This window comes from Mixophyes fleayi, chromosome 1, assembly GCF_038048845.1.
Source record: "Mixophyes fleayi isolate aMixFle1 chromosome 1, aMixFle1.hap1, whole genome shotgun sequence".
In the NCBI taxonomy this organism is placed as follows: domain Eukaryota; kingdom Metazoa; phylum Chordata; class Amphibia; order Anura; family Limnodynastidae; genus Mixophyes; species Mixophyes fleayi.
In genome coordinates, this window is record NC_134402.1 from 171052898 (window position 1) to 171073999 (window position 21102).

At 43.9% G+C, this 21102-nt stretch overlaps 1 protein-coding gene across 1 annotated transcript in view; it reads left to right on the plus strand.

The window, feature by feature from the left end:
- LOC142106658 (neuronal acetylcholine receptor subunit alpha-7-like) overlaps positions 1 to 21102 on the plus strand; it is a 202156-nt gene that overhangs the window by 57540 nt on the left and 123514 nt on the right. Inside the window, exon 3 of the mRNA XM_075189653.1 lies at positions 20777 to 20821. Within this exon, the coding sequence (XP_075045754.1) occupies positions 20777 to 20821 (45 nt within the window). The remainder of the gene's footprint in view (positions 1 to 20776; positions 20822 to 21102) is intronic.

A 21102-nucleotide genomic window follows, 5' to 3' on the forward strand; every position in this document is an offset into this window, starting at 1 on the left:
CCATCAACCCTCTAAATCCCACTCCACTGATGGCGGACACCGGGCGCACGTCTAACACCAACATTGCAGTTACAGCCGCAGTTATACGCTTTGCAATAGGGTGACTACTATCGTATTTGGTGGTCATGGCAAACGACTGTTGGACGGTCAATTGTTTGGTGAAAGACTTAGCGGTCTTACGACTTCCCCTCTGGGAAGATGACCGACTAACAGCAGCAACAGCAGCAGTGGCAGTAGTAGGCGTACCGCTGCAGGATTCCTCGGATGAATCCCGTATTGAGGAGGACTCAGTCTGGCTGGTGACTTGGGCTGCAGGACTGAATCTGATGGAGATTGTGGAGGAAGTTGACGAGGAGGGTGTTGCTGGTGTGTATCCAACTGGACCACGGGATTTAGGTGTCCCTGTACCAATGAGGGTCCTAGCCCCAGTTCCTGAACTAACCACTGAACTATGAAGGTTATTCAGGTGACGTATAAGGGAGGATGTTCCTAGGTGGGCAAGATCCTTACCCCTGCTTATTTGAGCTTTACATAAGCTACATATTGCCATACATTGGTTGTCTGGATTTGGATAAAAATAACTCCAGACCGAAGAGGTGCATTTTTTGGTCTTCTGACCAGGCATGACGATGGGCTTTTTCATCCCATGGACATCAGCTGTTTCCCCCCCTGGTGCCTCATTTACAATAACCACATCACCATCCTCATCATCAAGTTCCTCCACAGCGCCAGCTACATCATCAATAGCCTCCTCCCGAGCCACCTCTTCCCGTACAGTGATGGGAAGGTCAGGCTTGACAACCACCAACACCCTTGGACTCGCCTTGGGGATTTGTGATAATTTCTCTTTAGAAGGCAGAGTTGTTTGCTGTTTTGTTGCTGACAGCATAACTCTCTTCAATTTTTTGTAGGGGGGGGGAGGAGGAGGAGGGCTAAGATCCGTGGGTGAAGCTGAACCACTAGTCATGAACACGGGCCAGGGCCTAAGCCGTTCCTTGCCACTCCGTGTCGTAAATGGCATATTGGCAACTTTACGTTTCTCCTCAGATGATTTTAAGTTTCTCTTTTTGCTACTTTTTCTTAACTTGGGCTTTTTGGATTTTACATGCCCGGTACTACGAGATTGGGCATCGGGCTTGGAAGACGACGTTGATGGCATTTCATCGTCTATGTCATGACTAGTGGCAGCAGCTTCAGCATTAGGAGGAAGTGGGTCTTGATCTTTCCCTACTTTATCCTCCAAATTTTTGGTCTCCATTATATGTAGCACAAGATACTGCAGAATGTGTGAACTTGGTAATATTGCAGTACCAATGGACTTATAATGCTGGATTGGTTTTGCAAATTTGGTTATAATTATTATATATTTTTTTTTTTTTTTTAATTTTTTATTTTTTTTTACTTTTTTTTTATTTTTTACAAACTTGGGAATAATGGGGAAATAACTATGCCCTTAGAAGCACAGAGCACAGGACACAGCACCACTGGACTGAACAGGACACGGCACAGGACCCAGCAGCACTACGGAACTCAGCAGGACAGAGCACAGGACACAGCACCACTGGACTGATACTGCAGAATGTGTAAACTTTGTAATATTGCAGTACCACTGGACTTTTACTGCTGAATGTGTGAACTTGGTAATATTGCAGTACCAATGGACTTATAATGCTGGATTGGTTTTGCAAATTTGGTTATAATTATTATATATTTTTTTTTTTTTTAAATTTTTTATTTTTTTTTACTTTTTTTTTATTTTTTACAAACTTGGGAATAATGGGGAAATAACTATGCCCTTAGAAGCACAGAGCACAGGACACAGCACCACTGGACTGAACAGGACACGGCACAGGACCCAGCAGCACTACGGAACTCAGCAGGACAGAGCACAGGACACAGCACCACTGGACTGATACTGCAGAATGTGTAAACTTTGTAATATTGCAGTACCACTGGACTTTTACTGCTGAATGTGTGAACTTGGTAATATTGCAGTACCAATGGACTTATAATGCTGGATTGGTTTTGCAAATTTGGTTATAATTATTATATATTTTTTTTTTTTTAAAATTTTTTATTTTTTTTTACTTTTTTTTTATTTTTTACAAACTTGGGAATAATGGGGAAATAACTATGCCCTTAGAAGCACAGAGCACAGGACACAGCACCACTGGACTGAACAGGACACGGCACAGGACCCAGCAGCACTACGGAACTCAGCAGGACAGAGCACAGGACACAGCACCACTGGACTGATACTGCAGAATGTGTAAACTTTGTAATATTGCAGTACCACTGGACTTTTACTGCTGAATGTGTGAACTTGGTAATATTGCAGTACCAATGGGCTTATACTGCAGGATTGGTTGTGAAAATTTTGTGGTAATTAAAAAATATTAAAGTAGTTTTTGGTATTTTATAAAAAAAACTTTTTTTTATTTTTTTAAACACAGGGGAATATTGGGGAAATAACTATGCCCTTAGAAGCACAGAGCACAGGACACAGCACCACTGGACTGAACAGGACACAGCACAGGACCCAGCAGCACCACTGACCTCAGAAGGACAGAGCACAGCACACAGCACCACTGGACTGATACTGCAGAACACAGCACAGCACAGCACAGCACAGCACAGCACAGCACAGCACTAAACAGCACAGAACTAAACAGCACAGAACTAAACAGCACAGAACTAAACAGCACAGAACTAAACAGCACAGAGGACCACCTAACACACCCTCCCTCTACCCTGATCAATGCCCGAGTGAAGATGGCGGCGACTAGCGGGGAATTTATAGGATCCGAGTATCGCGAGATCCGACAACGGGATTATGAGTCAGAGCCTCAGTTTCACTTTTGAATTTGGCGCCAATACCCGGATCTGTCTCGGATCCGACTCGGATCCGCAACGTTCGGGTGGGCTCGGATTTCAGAAATCCGAGCGCGCTCATCCCTACTTACATTACAGTTACACTTTTCATACTGCCACATCTACATTTTCATGCCACCACTTCTAAATGTCCACTTTGGTCAGTGGTTGCATGTGTCTTAAGATATTTGCAACACAGTATAGTGTGTTAAATGCATCTTCATGAAGATACTTCTAAAGTGCATGAATTTTATTTGGCTTCATACTAGTGACATACAGGTGTTGCATCCCGACCCATACCCCACAAAAAAAAAAGTTGCAACTGCTCTCTACGGATCCACGACAATTTGCTTGCCTCCAGTATTCCAGTTTCCTCCACCTTGCCCTATTGTTAGTTTGTGATAAGCTTCTACTACTAAAAAGCTAAGTCCTGGGGGCATCCGAGTACCATTGAACAAACCAGTTCTACAGGAAAGGCGGCTGCTATATGTGAAGATCTCTACCAGTTAGGTTCTAGAAGCTTATCTAAACAGTCGTTAGCACTAAGAATCTGTTAATAATATAGTCATTAATGTCAAATCATTAAAACATAAAGTTGTGTTTTTCCATTTTTTCCCTGTCTTAAAATACAGTTATTAGGATACTAATAATGTCTACTGTACATAAAATACACTTTTACAGCTCATCCTAATTGCAAACACATGTTCTAGCACACATACACAGCCTTCATCATAAGTAAGAGGCACTTCACACATCAGTGCTAATATGCACATTCACATAAGAATCCCATTGTTTGGTCTCTCATTTCTACTGCACACCATGGGAGAGGGGCGGTTTGGGAACTTAAAGTCGACCTGGAAACAATTCTGAAAACAACCTCATATGGGTAGGGCTAAATCACATGTAGCTGGAACAGACACAAAAGTAGGTGAGGTTAGAACACCTAACGAAATCTGTGGCACTGGTTGGCAGAACAAACAAGTAGGCAGCACACCAGTCAGTGGAGTACACGTATCAGTTATGTGAGCAATGCAGCAACAAGAAGTTCCTAGAGTTAGCATTGAAGTGATAGTAGTTGGGTCTGGGAAGTCCTTGTTATTGCATGAAGTCTGGCCACCATCAGACAGATTGTTCTTACTGGGGTCTCATCCACTGCCACCCTCCCACTGATTTTAAATTCTCAGTAGCAGTATAAATAAAAAAACACAACAATAAATGACATGTGCCTGTGCCTACTTGTAGCATAACTTTAGGGTATCCCAACCATGGTGGTGTATATGGCCCAAAGAAGAGGTTCCACCCCAACGATGCACTCTTAACCTCTTAGAGGGCTTTCAAAGATAAAAACTAGAGATGCTCACTGACCCCTGTGAATTGGTTTTGGTTTTTGATCTGGAATAGCTTTGTGTTTTGGTTTTGGCAAAACCGCCCTCGTGTGTTTTGGTTTTGGATCTGTATTTTTTTAGAAAATTGCTAAAATATGTTAAAATCACATAATTTTGCTCTTTTTTGATCCTACGTTATGATTAACCTCAATAACACTAATTTCAAGTCATTTGCAATCAATTTTGACCACCTCACAGGTCACAATATTATTTTCATACACTTTTGGACAAATACTACAGCGACCTGGCTGGATGCTAAGCGACAGAGCAATGACTCAAACACACGGCAGTTCATAGCACATCTAGGACACATTGGCACACAGCAGTGGCAGAAAGGAAAAGTGGTGCAATTAGCAATGGAGCTCTCCTCTTTGTGTGTTACCTATATAACACAGTACAATGTGACTGCAGATTTACAGTTTTACATCAAGTCTGCCAGCCCAAGTATTTATATTTCAGCAATGATAATTAGCAATGGAGCAATGGAGCTCTCCTCTTTGTGTGTTACCTATATAACACAGTAGAATGTGACTGCAAATTTACAGTTTTACACCAAGTCTGCCAGCCCAAGTATTTGTATTTCAGCAATGATAATTAGCAATTGAGCAATGGAGCTCTCCTCTTTTTGTGTTACCTATATAACACAGTAGAATGTGACTGCAGATTTACAGTTTTACACCAAGTCTGCCAGCCCAAGTATATATATTTCAGCAATGATAATTAGCAATGGAGCTCTCCTCTTTGTGTGTTACCTATATAACACAGTAGAATGTGACTGCAGATTTACAGTTTTACACCAAGTCTGCCAGCCCAAGTATTTGTATTTCAGCAATGATAATTAGCAGTGGAGCAATGGAGCTTTAAAAAATGTCACTGTAGATTTTGTTGAACAATACTACCCACTCTTCTTTCTACTCTATCTAGCTTGCTGCCCAACTGCTCTACAGACTGATCTACCCCTTCTGTGTCCCTCTGTGAAATGGCGCTAGATTGTCGTGGAGGGTGGTACTTATAGAATTCAAAACTCGCGAGATCCGAGACTTGACGACGTAACAATGACGCTTTGCCTCGTTTTCGATTCGGTACTTTCGCGCTTTATTACTGAGCCGGCTCGGCTCGGCACTTGGATATGCTAAGTTCGGGTGTGTTTGGTTCTCGGGGAACCGAGCCTGAGCATCTCTAATAAAAACACATACTTTTAAACAGTGATTACTTGTAAACACTAACATCAGCAATAAAACACATGCTTTTTTTGTTCTAATTAAACAAAAATACTCCCATGAATGAATGCACTATGCAAAATGTATAGCAATAGAGAACACTGTTTTGCATGATAATTAGGTAAGTATTATGCTAGATAGTGGGGTTGTCGCAGGTGGCTGGCTGCGCGTGGAGGTTGGCGGGGGAGAGTCGGTGGGGAAGGGTCGGCACGGGGGGGATGGTCAGGTTTGGGGGGCTAGGGGGGATCAAAAACATTGGTGGTTAGTGGACAGCAACAGGCAGCCAATTACTAGGCTGCCTGTTGCTGTATGGGGTCCAAGAGTACTATGCGGCAGACAGGAAGTCTAACATAATTTCTTGACTGCCTGATGTTAGGAGCAACGCCGACCAGAGCAGCTAAAGGTACTTGAGCAGGGGTGGGGGGGTGCCTGTTCTAAACTATTGTGGGGCTGCCTATACTAAACTATGGGGGGACTGCCTATTCTAAACTATGGGGGGACTGCCTATTCTAAACTATATGGGGGTAAGCTATTTTAAACTATAGGGTGGTAAGCTATTCAAAATTATAAGTGGGCTGCCTATTCTAAACTAATGAGGGGGTTGCCTATTCTAAAGTATAAGGGGGTTGCCTATTGTAAACTATTGGGGGAGGGTCTGCCTATTCTAAACTATGGGGGGAGGGGCTGCCTATTCTAAACTATGACGGCCTGTCTATTCTAAACTATGAAGGGCTGTCTATATTAAATTATGGGGGACTGCCTATATTAAACTATAGGGGGCTGCCTATATTAAACTATAGGGGGCTGCCTATATTAAACTATAGCGGGTGCTGCCTATACTAAACTATAGGGAGAGAGGTGGGGGCTGTCATACAAAACTATAGGTAGGAAAGTGGGGGCTATCATACAAACCTATAGGGAGGGAGGTGGGGGCAGTCATACTAAACTATAGGGAAGGAGGTGGGAGCTGCCATACAAAACTATAGGGAGGGAAAGGGGGCTGCCATACAAAACTATAGGGAGGGGGGCCTGCTATAATGTGTGAGGGAGTGGGGGGGTCTTAATATATTGTGTGATATCAGGGAAGGGAGAGGGGCTGTCTTAATAGCACTTTGGTGGGACGTAGGCTATTGATATAATAGTGGAGTTTAGGTGGGGGCTAATTATTTAATGGGTGTTATTTTATTTCAGGTATTCTATGTGGGATGAGGGTGGGGTAATTGAATTTATTGGTGGGGTCTATTAAATTAAGATGGGGTGACAGAACCTTTAATTTAATGTTGGGGTGGTTTGGGCTGTTAATTGAATGTGGGGCTGAGTTTAGGGAGGAGGGTTATTTAATAAATGTGAATATTAATTACTTAATGTTGGGGATGGTTGTGGGAAATGGTTTTATTATACATAAATGCTATTAATTTATTGCTGGGGTTGTTTGGAGGGAGGGAAATAGGTTTATTTATTAAATGGGAATACTATTACTTTTATGTCAGGGCTGGTTGGTGGGAAATAGATCTATTTATCAAGTGTGAGTACTATTATTTTAATGTAGGGACTGGAGGGAGGCCTAATTATTAAATGTGGGTGCTCTTGATTTAATGCCGGGGCTTGTTGGAGGTTTCTAAATTTCATATATTTCTTTTTTTTCGTCCAAATAGGGCCTCCAACATTCCAGGATCCAGACAAGTAGCAACTGATCTAAAGAAATCAGCAACCACAAGTGGTGAAAGTGACAAGAATAGGTAGGAGAGAGCAGGACAGTCTGCCAACTGTCCTGAATCTGGTGGGGCAGTCCCGAATTTGGGTGACTGTCTTGCTTCCCCCCCCCCCCCCCCTCCCCGGAAACAATCCATAGCACTATATGTTTTTAGCATATCATATACTCCTATAGTTAAGTAGAAGGGTAAGCTATGTGCCGCCGCACATCACACTGCTCCTCCTGCATCACCATGCGGCCCCTCATTATTGTCCCTCCCATCACACTGTGCCCTCTCTGCCCAGCACCTTTGCCCCCTCTCTGGCCAGCACCTTCACACATGCAGAGGCAAGAGAGCCATAGATTGTTTGCATGCGAGCCCACTGGAGGGAGGCTGCTGTAACAGAAGAAGGGAGTGAGTGACAGAAACCCCTCCACTGAAAGAGTTAGTTTCTGAGCCAGCCTTTGAGATGAAGAGGGGATTATTGCGAACGTGTTGTAATGAGACAACCTGTATTAAGATGTACTAAAACTAATGTTTTGTATAGAGATGTACTATAACTACAATTTTGCAACTAAGAGTTTGTGCAGGAAATTAGAAAGATAAAAGACTGTCCATAAAAAGATACGTCATTTGATTAATTGTAAGATGGCCTAGTCACTAGCTCTGATCATGACTAGAAAATACAACTTATTGAACTTCTGTAACTGTGGCCTTTTTCCTGCCCTAACTCTTTAATTCCCTAGTGCCAGTGTCAAACTCGGGCATGAAAGGCCCACCAGGAGAATGCTATGGAGTGGCCCATAAAATATTGCGTGTACTGCCCCACCGCTGAAGCCACCAGAGGGGGTACGACCAGCTGCCAGAGAGTTGTGTCCAGCCACTAGAGGGGGCAAAAAGAAAAATCACTGCCCTGGTTGACTCATCTGAGTGATTCTTCTTTCTTTCTGGCACAGTGTTGGAAGGAAAGAAAAGCCACTGAGGTGATTCTTAATTCTGTCTGACATACCGCACTGGATGCACTGCGGGTAGGGTAAAAAGATGAGGCTCACAGCCTGCTGGGCCCACTACTCATTTCCCCGATACCTCAGTGGCCAGCTCGACCCTACCTGGCACCCATTTACTTCATCACAGGTAACTGCACACCACTACACTTCCTGCATCTATACTACATCTACTTCACTGTTACTAAACCTGAAACACCTGTTCGCTGATTTAACTCACTGGACCCTGATGTCAGAAGACAGACTGAGCTATCACTGCCCCCTAGGTGAGCAGAAAAAGAAAAATTCACCGTTCACATAAAATCAGTTTAATAAAAGCTTAAAATATTTTTCTGCCTTTAAACTAGAATTATGTATATATATTTTACTGTCAAAACAAAGATTTCAGCAAGCTGGTAATTGTGTATTGGTGCCTGGAGGTCAACACTGTCTGCCACTTGAAATGTGTTTTTTGTGTGTACACATCCATACAAACACCATCTGTTATTTAAAAGACTTTTACATAACGTTATTTATGCTTTACTTGATTTACTCTATGGCAAAGTGTAATGAAAATGTGAGGACTTGCAAATGAACCTTATTCTTCTCATGCCAAAACCATTGATCATATCTTTTTGTATATGCTAACATTTTGAGACAGTTTTGCCCTTACAATAGGACGTTCAGTTTCTTTCTGCAGAGACAAACTGCATGCTTTATTTATGGTCGAAAGATTTGTTTGTAGTGCGTTCTTCTGCAATATTATGAGGTACAATAATTCTAGCAGGCATATTGTCTTTTCTTTAACTTCCTGCTTACTGCATCTAGCAGACAATGATGCTGTACAAGTGCATAGTTATCAACATTTTAAGTTTGTTTCTAGGGACACTTAGCCGCTGAACCAATACATTCAAGAATGCAGGGGCGGATTGGGAACTTAAAGTGGCCCTGGAAAAAAGTTCTTATGCAATGTGGACTCATGTGGGCGGGGCCAAAAAATGGTAGGCGGGGCCCAGTATGTGTGTGTACCCACTGTGTCTGTCCCTGTATGTGTGTGCTCTCAGTGTCTGTGCGCCCACTGTATGTACCCAAGTATGTGTGTTCTGTTCTTGTCGCTTTCCCTAACTGTGACTCCTGGTGTCTTTAGCTCAGTTGCTGCTTGTCTGGATCTTGTAATGTTGAGAGTCCTATCTGGAAAAAAAATGGGTACATTAAATTAAGAAAACTCCAACCAGCCCCGGCGTTAAATCAATAGCATACAAGTTTAATAATTAGGCCTCCCTCCAGTCCCATTCAAATAAGTGTATTCCCATTTAATAAATTAACCTATTTCCCTACCTCCAAACAGGCCAGCAATAAATAGCATTTATGTTTATTAAATATAACCATTTCCCAAAACCACCCCTGTCATTAAATTATTCGTAGTCACGTTTAATAAATAGCACTCCTCCCCCAACTCAGCCCCACATTCAATTAATAGCCCCAAACCAGCAGTAAATGAAAAGTCCTGCCTCCTCATCTTAAATTAATAGGCCCCCACTATTAAACTAAATTGCCCCACCATCACTCATTAGTCATCACCTACCTCACGCCCCCATTCCATTGCCCTAAGCCCCCCTGCCCTCACCCCCATTCCATTGCCCTAAGCTCCCCTGCCCTCACCCCCATTACAGTGACATAAGCCCCCCTGCCCTCACTCCCATTACAGTGACATAAGCCCCCCTGCCCTCACTCCCATTACAGTGACATAAGCCCCCCTGCCCTCACTCCCATTACAGTGACATAAGCCCCCCTGCCCTCACTCCCATTACAGTGACATAAGCCCCCCTGCGCGCACACACACACACACTATACTGACATAAGTCCCCCTGCACACACACACTATACTGACATAAGTCCCCCTGCACACACACACACACACACTATAATGACATAAGTCCCCCTGCACACACACACTATACTGACATAAGTCCCGCTGCGCACACACACTATACTGACATAAGCCTTCCTGCACACACACACTATACTGACATAAGCCTCCCTGCACACACACACACACACGTAGACACACACACACACTATACTGACATAAGCCCCCCCACACACACACACACCATTAACCCCCATTACATTGACATAAAACACACTTACCTTATTCCAGCTGCGCTTCCAGCACTGTACACATGGGACGGCACCTATCACATGGTGCGCGTCCCATGTGACCTGTCTTTAATACTGGATAGGAGAATGAGGCCACGCAAGGGGGGGGAGCGGGGTTCTGCGGCCACAACGATGCTGCCCATCCTATCCGGGGGGCGTCCGCTGCACCCCTCGTTTTCCTCCTAATCTGCCAATGTTAGAATGGACCTGATTGCGGACAGCATCTGCTGAAGGAAAAAAAAAGAAAGTAATGAAAAAATAAAACCTATCAAGCACCTTACAGTCGGCCTCATTAGACCCCCGGCCTCCTGGTAAAATTCCCGGTATGCCCAATGGCCAATCCTCCCCTGCAAGCATGTCATGTGTGATACGATCTCAGCAGACTATGAAGCACTGCAATGCCTCTAATATATAGTTTAATGAACTTGATTATTGAATACTTTTGGGGGGGACTTTAAATATTCTTACTCAATAAATATTAACATATAAAGTAAATGGAGTGGAAGAAACACACGGTAAGAATTGCATCTAAAAAAAAATAATTTTATTGTGTAGTTGGTTAATATTGAAAAATAAGTTAATTTACAGGGAAAAATCTTTAAAACCTGGGACTGTCCCTGAAAATTGACAACTTTACAAGTTATGTGTTCAGCTGACAACATTGCCAGCTAATCACCATAAGTTCACCATTTTACTATGGCTGTGGACAAGGGGTGTGAGCAGGAGGACCAATCAGAAACCTTTCTGTTCACACCCCCTGACCCTCCGCAACGTTACACAGGTTTGGGTGAATTTTTCATCCTGCCTGGACGTATTGCCTTAAGCAGCATTTTTTTAAACTTATTTTTCTTAACTCATTTTAAATCTTCAAAAGTAACCACTTTAACAGATAGGGGTGAATCAGTTAGCTGCAAATAACAATATTTTCCACGTTGCAGAAATGTCCACTGTCGTCAGCAACTTTTACAGTGAATTTAGTGTACAATTCAAATAAATACTTCTCTCCATACATTTCGCAAGTAGAATCTGTTTTCTTGGGTGGGAATTACACTGCAGTCCACGAATGCCTGCAAGAACATGTAACAGGTTTTTTTAAATGACAGCTCATATATTAAAGAAATGGCAGTATTTATTATTATTATTAACTTTAATTTATAAGTCGCAACAAAGGGTCCGCAGCGCCGTACATGACATATACAGAAAACAGTGACCCATGACACAACATGATACAGATGCAAAAAATGCAAAAACGCAAAAAACAACACACACACAGGTAACATGGTAATGCAAATCAAATTATATCTGGTACAATGTGTGAAAGTGATGGTAGAAATCAGCGAAAAGTAGGCCGAAGCTTAAGAAAACATGGCTCAGGAAGCAGGCCAAGAGGTACAGAAGGTGATGGAATAGTAGAAGGAGCACACAAGGAAAGAGGGCCCTGCTCCTGAGAGCTTACATTCTAAAGGAAAGAGGGACACACAAATAGGCTGGTACTAACTGGGGGAGAGAGCCAGGACAAGGGAGTTAGGAGGAGGGCTGATAGACTTGAATTAAAGAAATAATTCATAAGGTCCTGCTTGAAGCCTTTGAGAGTAGATGATAACCTGATGGAACGTGGAAGATCGTTCCACAGCTGGGGAGCAGCCCGGGCAAAGTCCTGGAGACGGGAGTGAGAAGAGGTGATCAGTGAAGTAGTGAGGCGGCGGTCACAGGCAGAGCGGAGGGGGTGGCTAGGAGTGTAGGTAGAGATGCGATTGGAGATGTAGGGAGAGGAGGAATGATTAAGAGCTTTACAGGTGAGGGTGAGGAGTTTAAATTTAATTCTGTAGGCCATGGGGAGCCAATGTAGTGACTGCTGGAGAATGACAGCAGCGATAGAGCGGCCGGAGAGAAAAAATGAGGTGGGCAACAGCATTGAGGATAGACTTAAGAGGGTCAAGGTGAGAGTCAGGTAGGCCAGAGAGAAGAAGGTTACAGTAGTCAAGGCGAGAGATCACAAGCGAGTGAACAAGGGTTTTCGTAGCGTCCATGGTGAGAAGGGGCGTATCTTGGATATATTCCAAATGTGGAAGTAGCAGGATTTTGAGAGGAACAGAATGTGAGGCTTTAAGGAGAGGGAGGAATCAAGGATAACCCCAAGGCATTGGACTTGCAGGACAGAAACGAGAGGGGGGAAGGTGGGAGAGTCCTGGAAGGGGGAAAGATGATAAGTTCAGTCTTGGAAATATTGAGTTTAAGGAAGTGTTGGGACATCCAAGATGAGATGGCTGAGCGACAGCAGGAGACACGAGACAGAAGGGAAGGGGAGAGGTCAGGAGATAAAATATAAACTTGGGTATCATCAGCATAGAGGTGGTACTGGAGGCCAAAGGAGCGGATGAGGACACCAAGGGAGGAGGTGTAGAGGGAGAAAAACAGGGGACCAGGAATGGAACCATCTGGAACACCAAAAGGTAAGGGAAGAGGGGGGGATGTAGAGTCATGTGTAGAGACCGAGAAGGAGCGGTTGGAGAGGTAAGAGAAAAACCAGGAGAGGACAGTGTTACAGAGGCCTATAGATTTGAGAGTTTGCAAAAGGAGTGCGTGGTCAACGATATCGAAAGCAGTAGAGAGGTAAAGAAGGATAAGAAGGGAGTAGTGTCTTTTGGATTTAGCTAGGAGAAGGTCATTAGTGACCATAGTGAGGGCAGTTTCATTGGATTGGGGGGGGCGAAAACTGGATTGGAGCGGGTCAAGGAGTGAGAAGAGAGTAAGGAGGTGAGACGGTTGTAGACAACCCTTTCAAGGAGTTTGGAGGCAAAAGGAAGAAGCAAAATAGAGTGGTAATTAGAGAGAGAGTCAGGATCAAGGGATGGTTTCTTGAGTATGGGGGAGACAAAAGCATGTTTAAAAGAGGAGGGGAAGATTGCAGAAGAGAAAGATAGGTTGAGGAGGTGGGCAAGGTGGGAGCAGGCTTCAAGAGAGAGAGATCAGAGGAGGTGGGAGGGGATTTGGTCCTGTGGGAAAGTGGAGGGGGGGTGAAGAAGAGAGAAGGATATGGACTTCACCCGCGGATACCGGAGTGAAGGAAGAGATCCGCAGAGGAGGGTAAGAAGGGACTGCTGGGAGACGTCATGACGTATAGACTCAATCTTGGAGATGAAGTGGGTAGCAAAGTCGACAGCAGAGAGCATGGGGGGGAGTGGGAGTGGGGGAGGGGAGAGGAGGGAGTTGAAGGTGGCAAAAAGCCAATGGGGGTTGGATGATCGGGAAGAAATAAAATCTTTAAAGAAGGATTGTTTAGAGAGCGATAGGGCTGAACTGTAGGGGGCAAGTATGAACTTGAAGTGGAGAATTTCAGCATGAGTGCGTGACTTTCTCCAGAGCTGTTCTGCACTGCGGAAGCATTTTTGAAGATAGTGGGTAAGTTTTGAGTGCCACGGATGCTGCGGGGACTGACGAAGCTTAATGGTGACAGCCGAGGCGACAGAGTCAAGTACAGTGGTAAGAGTACGATTATAAAAGAAGACTGTCTCATCGGGGCAAGAAAGAGTGGTGATGGGGGAGAGGAGCGAGTCCAGGGAGGAGGAGAAAGTGGTAGGATCAACTGTGTCAAGATTATGTCTGGTGAGAGTAACCTTGGGGGATGGGGATGATGAGAGGGGTGGAGAGATGCTAAAAGAGAGGAGATGGTTGTCCGAGAGAAGAAAAGGTGAATTAATGAGGTCGGAGGCAGTACCGTGGTGTGAAAAAACCAGATCAAGGAAGTGACCACTGCGGGAAGGAGAGGATGTCCATTGAGAGAGACCAAGGGAGGAGGAGAGGGAGAGAAGTTTGGAGGCAGCAGGGTCAGAGGGATTGTCTATAGGGATATATTTGTGGCTTGATTTAACATTGATCTGTACACATAACAGACTGAAGTGAAAAGAGACAGGTGAGAAGCAGTCCAGACAGCAGGATGTTGCAGTAATCTAAGCAGGATATAATGAGAGAATGGATGAATGATTTATTACCATCAAGGTGAGAAAGGGAATTATCTTGAGAGAGAAACTTGATGTGGAGACTGAGTGAGACGATGGAGTCACGATGGAGTCATTACAAAATTAATGAGGAACAGAGGAGAGTATAGTGTTGTCCACAGTGAGAGAGATGTGGGGGATTTGGAGAATCTAAAAGGAGAAAATAGTATGAGCTAAGTTTTAGACATGTTGAGATTTAGTTAGCATTGGGTCATTCTTAGCAGAGCTACAGCTGCATATATGAAGAGGAGAGAGGAGAGAACATAATGGCTGGGAGAACATGGGTAGATTTGGGCTTCATCAGAGTAAAGGTGATGCTAGGGACTGAAGGAATTGATTAGTTCACCAAGGCCCTGATTCATTAAGGATCTTAACTTGAGAAACTTCTTATTTCAGTCTCCTGGACAAAACCATGTTACAATGCAAGGGGTGCAAATTAGTATTCTGTGTAACGATTCGGTCCCGCAAGTAGTACCTGTCCCGTTACCCGCATTTCATTTATCTGGAAACTGCAATGTTCCAGCATCAGACTAACTTCATTCATTCATTGAGCTATATTCAGATCTGTGCAGGTGCAAGCCTATTGCACTTCAGGACCTCCTCCCTCTTTTTTATTGGCTAAGCACTTCTGGAGCACTAGTTAAACCTCCTGGATTCACCTGTCTGATGCCTGTTCTTGAAGCTCACTTCCTGTAGCCTGTGGTTCTGGTTCCTGTTCTCCTCGTGGTTTGCCTGTGTTCCAGTCTGCTCTCAGTCTCCTGCTGTGTTGAACTATTGCTGCTCCAGCACTGCTACTACCATCTCCAGTGTACTTCATCGCGACAGCTTCAGTTCTCTCATCGCTACCACTCAGAGCTGCTACTACACCTGTGACTCATCAGCTGTTACTACGGGTTACCTCCGTTACTTCAGTTTGCTCTCAGTCTCCTGCTGTGTTGAACCATTGCTGCTCCAGCACTGCTACTACCATCTCCAATGTACTTCATCGCAACAGCTTCAGTTCCCTCATCGCTACCACTGAGAGCTGCTACTACACCTGTGACTCATCAGCTGTTACTACAGATTACCTCCGTTACTTCAGTTTGCTCTCAGTCTCCTGCTGTGTTGAACTATTGCTGCTCCAGCACTGCTACTACCATCTTCAGTGTACTTCATCGCGACAGCTTCAGTGTTCCCTCATCGCTACCACTCAGAGCTGCTACTACACCTGTGACTCTTCGGCTGTTACTACGAGTTACCTTGACCATGTCAGTTTACTCTGTCTCCCGCTGTACTGACTATTGCTGCTCTAGTACTTCTATACCATCTCTGATGTGCTTCATCTTGACACTTCCAGTTCTCTAACCGCTATCAGTGTGAGCCGCAACTACCTTGGTGACTCATTGGCTGTTCTCCCTCAGCTACCTCTGCTTTCCCGTGTGTGCTCAGCATACTCCAGTGCTGTACTCCCGCTGTTCCAGTATCTCTATCAATCACCATTGGATACGCAATTGTGACAGCCTCTGATTATCCTCGTTGTACCACAGGACATCTATTCTCCTTGTGCCTCATTTGTCTCCACACCGTTCTGCTGTTCACCCACTCACAGGACCGCGACCTGCAGGTTTGGTGCCGCTAAATCCATACTTCCTTGCGGGGATTCCTGGTGAAAACCACCTGCCTGTTAGACTCCGCACCTGTGGGTGGGCTAAGCCATGTCCAGCAGAGCATAGGGATCAATTTCCCATAAGCCAACCGTGACATTCTGTTTTGCACATAAGTTAAATACTGACTGTTTTTTCATGTAGCACACAAATATCAACTTTAAATTTCAGTGTACAAATAAGCTATCAAGTATTTGTGTGCTACAGGAAAAAACAGACAGTATTTAACTTATTTGCAAAACAGAATACTAATTTGCACCCCTCCCTTGCATTGTAACATGGTTTTGTCCAGGAGACTGAAATAAGAAGTTTCTCATGTTAAGATCCTTAATAAATCAGGCCCCAAGGAAGGAAATGCACAGCGAGATGAGCAAAGACAAGGATGGAGCCAACGGCTAAAGGGAGGAGAGGAATAGCTGGAAGTAGAATCACAAAATGAGTAGAGGTAGAAATTGGAACTGAATCGGAGAGAACAGTACCGTGAAGGCCAATGGAGTGTAGGGTATTATGATTATTTATAAAGTGCCACCAATTATGCATTGCTGTACAGAAAGTATTTGCCACTCCCTTCAGTCCCTGCCAATTGGAATTCACAGTCTAAATTTCCTAACACCCACACAGACACACATACACACTGGGTTTAATTTTCTCAGCAGCCAATAAACCTACCAACATATTTTTGGAGTGTAGGAGGAAACTAGAGCAGAGTTTGCAGGAAGTGGTCAACGGCACTGAAAACGACAGAGAGGTCCCTTACACGTAGTAGAGACAATATTTTCATGACTTTAATGAGGGTAGTGTAGTGAAAGGGAAAAAAAGCCTGAATGGTGTGAGCCAAGGAGGGAGTGAAATGAGAGAAAGCTTGTCAGTTTATTATAGACAAGCTGCTCAAGTAGTTTAGAAGTGAATAGGAGGAGAGAAATTGAGCAGTAGTTGGAGAGAAAATTAGGGCCAAGAGAAGTTTTTTTGAGGATAGTTGAGATGAGAGAATGTCTAAAGAGTGAGGGGAAGATACAAGAGGAGAGAGACAAGTTGAAGAGATGGGCTAGTGTAGACAGGTGTTGGGAAGTTGCAGCAAAGAAGGTGAGAGGGGATGGAGTCAGCAGATGGAGGGCGGAGAAGAAGATAGAAGAGTGTAAATTTCATCCCCAGAGATGGACAGCAGAAGAACAGATGGATAGATGGGGAGGACGTGAGTAACGCAGGTGGGACATGACAAGAGGAGATTTCTTGCTGGTGATGTCAATTTTGGTGATGAAGTGAATGGCAAAGTCGAGGGCTGTAAAGGAGGGTAAAGAGAGTGGGCACAGGAGTGAATTGAAATGGCAAACAGGTGACGTAGGTAAAATAATTGTGTGGAAATAAAATTAAATTAGGTTTGCTTTGCAAGAGAAAGGGCAGACCTGTAAAAGAAAAGAAAAGGAAAGTCAGGGTTAGAGAAAGATTTTCTCCAGCAGGGCTCAGCAATATGGGAGTACTTTTGAATATAACAGGACTGTTTGTAATGTTTAGAGTGCCATGTGAGTGGTAGAAAGGGCAACCATGCCTAGGACTGAGGTGAGAGTGCAATTGCAAAAGGAAACAACCATATTTGGCTATAACAGAGTGGTGATAGAGGAAAGAAGTCATTCAAGTGTGGAAGAAAAAAGGACAGGGTTAAGAGCATCAAGATGATGCTGAGTCCATGTGCATTTAGATGATGGGAGCAGTGCAGGAGGCGGGGAGAGGCAGAAGGAAAAGGTGGTCAGAGAGCAGGAAGAAAGAATTGGAACAATTAAAGAAGGGTAAAGATGAGATCGATGGAGTAAAAGTTATAGTGAGTGGGAGAGGAAGTCTATTGGGAGAAAGGTTTGAGTTGCCATTGCACCACTCCTATGCACTACTTTTGCATAGAAATGTTTTAGAAAAGATTTTTCTGGTTAGTTGTGTATTTATTTTATTCTTTACTAATAACTGAACTTTGTTTTGAGGTTTATTGAGAAGACTTTAATATTCATTGAATCTGTCTGAGGTTTCCCTTTAGTGTAAAGACTAGGCACAAGACATTATTTATGTGTGTATAAGTATTTGTACACCAATACTGTCCTCTAGATATGGAGCCACATCCTTTCTATTAGCCAGCCATCACACTAATTATTATTATTATTATTATAATTTATTTGTTAGGCCCACAAGATTTCCGCAGCGCCGTACACAGTACAAACAGTAGACTATACAGGGTGAAACAGTACAGAACAATAAACAAAAAATACTAATACTTCAGAAACTCCAGGCAGGCTGATGCAATAAGCAAGGAGCAGAAGAACAGGTGAGGAGACAGGAGGGAAGAGGGCCCTGCTCATGTGAGCTTACATCCTAAAGGAGGGTAGACAGAACAGGCACAAGGGGAGCCAGAAGAGAGAAGGGAGAGCGAGTGGAGGAGGTGAGGTGGTTAAGTAGATGGTTGGTAGGCTTTGCGGAGAGGTGAGTTTTCAGTGCACGTTTGAAGGAGCACAAAGTAGGAGAGAGACGGATGGAACGAGGGAGGTCATTCCAGTGAAGGGTACTACACGGGAAAAGTCTTGGATTCTGGAGTGGGAAGAGGTGATAAGAGAGGAGGAAAGGCGGCGGTCATTGGCTGAGCGCAGGGAGCGAGCCGAAGTGTGAATGGAGAGGAGGTTAGAGATGTAGGGGGCAGTAGAGTGTAAGAAAGCCTTGTACGTGGTGGTGAGAAGTTTGAAAAGGATTCTGTAGGGGAAGGGGAGCCAGTGTACGGCGAGGCAGAGAGGGGAGGCCGAAGAGGAGCGGCATGAGAGGAAGATGAGTCTTGCTATAGAGCCGCGTTGAGTATAGAGCGGAGGGGGGGAGAGATGGGAGTGAGGGAGGCCAGTGAGGAGGAGGTTGCAATAATCCAGGCGGGAGATGATGAGTGCGTGGATGATAGTTTTGGTGGCATCCTGGGAGAGGAAGGGACGGATGCGGGCAATGTTGCATAGTTGGAAGTGACAGGACTGGGCAAGAGAATAGATGTGGGGGGCAAAAGAGAGAGAGGAGTCGAGGGTGACACCCAGGCAGCGGACTTGGGTAACAGAGGAGATGTTGGTGTTGATGACAATAGAGAGGTCACGGTGGGATGGGAGTCTGGGCGGAGGAAAGACTATGAGTTCCGTTTTGGAGATATTGATTTTGAGAAAACGCGCGGACATCCAGGAGGAGATGGCGGAGAGGCAGTCAGATACCCGAGAGAGGAGGGTAAAAGAAAGATCAGGGGAAGAGATGTAGAGTTGAATGTCATCAGCATAAAGGTGATACTGAAGACCAAAGGAAGAGATTAGAGCGCCATGTGAGGAAGTATAGAGCTAGAAGAGTAAAGGGCCGAGAACAGAGCTCCGCGGGACGCCTACTGGGAGAGGGTAGGGGGAGGAGGAAGAACCAGACGTGGATACAGAGAAGGAGCTGTTAGCAAGGTATGAGGTGAACCAGGCATGGACATATCCAGAGAGGCCGAGAGAGAGAAGGGTTTGCAGCAGGAGGGGGTTGTCCACAAGTAGGGAGAAGTGACCCTTGGACTTGCTAAATCCCACATTACACTAAATATTTTGCACACAAAGTGAATTAACTTACATGTCCTGACACCTCACTCAATACTGATTTATAGCAGCAGTTCATTTAATAAAGGGGTTGAGCAGTTCTCAACAACCCTTGCTATTTAATCTGCCACGATATATAGTCCATCTGTGGGAGAGTCCCCACTGTTACCTGTATTGAGTACCTGGTCTGCAGAGTCTGACAGCAGGCAGAGGAGAGTGCTTTTACACATTTTAGATTTGCAATTGAGCCTTTTTTGATTTAACATCCAATGGTTCTCTGAACTTAAAAAATCAGTAATGTCACCCTTGTGGCTGCTAGGTAGAAAGAGGAGTGGGGCAGGGCTTTATGGTGCAATTCACATTATCCAGTGGATGGAACACAGGCATATCGATATAATTCATGTCATCACAACCACACCACGCAATTTACTGAGGTGGGGTCAGCTTGATGATGTAATTGAACTCATGCCACTGGCCAACTGGACATTCTGTGAGAGCTATGCTTAAGAGCTTGCCTAAAACACTGAATGAGTGACATAATGTCAATCATTCAGTATCTTTATTTTCACCACTACACCCTCTCACTAAGCGCCAGTTCTTGACATGGAGTGGCAGCAACTGAGAGTTCCTTACCTATGAAGCTGTGGCTGCCCCTCTATGTTGGTAATTGGCTGGGAGTGATGAGCTGGGCTATACTGTCACAGCACAGTGCCACACTCCAAAGGAGAGAAAATGCTGCTCTGCTTCTGCTCCACACAAGTTAAGAAGCAGAGGCAGAGCAGTGTTTGTGGGGAGGAGGAAAATTCATGGGGTTGATGCACAGGGAGCACTCACTGTCCCTGGGCTACTGTATGTATGAAATTCAGAATTCATTATGTGTATACTCAATTTACATTGAATGGGATAATGGCCAGAAGGACTGTAGCCCGTACAGGAGAACAAATGCCATGTTCCTAAGTCCACTAGAATATGGACACATTTTACAACAACAAAAATGCTAAATTCCAGTTGGAAGGGAAACCTAGTGTGTCTAAAAGTCTCTTAAGCAACTTGTATCTAGTTTAGATTCCATTCTATAGGCTAGAATGCACCAATAGAAGGGAAAAACTACAATAATTCAACTAAGTAATAATGGAAATAGTTAGTATAGTATTGATTAATAATTTAAGTGAAAGTCAATGATATTTCAACAGTACTCAAAATCACTTTTGCAATACATTATACGCTAGTGATTTTTTTTCTATTTCTCCTAGGATGAAAAGAACCAAGTTTTGATTACAAATGCATGGCTTCAGATTGTAAGTACCGCAATTTAGTGTTATTTGGTTTTCTAAATGTAATAACCTATGCTTCAGGTTTTATTTCAGTAGATAACTATCTCACTAGAAAATTGCAATATAATTCAAATACATATTTTAATGTTCTGAAATGATTTGCTTTGCATCGTTAGTATAATAGAATGATTTAAAATACTGTTATTTGTTGCATGGTTAAGTTAAATTGCAGTTGGTCACAAATTAATCATTTCAAAACTTATTTTTTATGCTGTATAAGGTATGCCATATGACATATTTCTTTG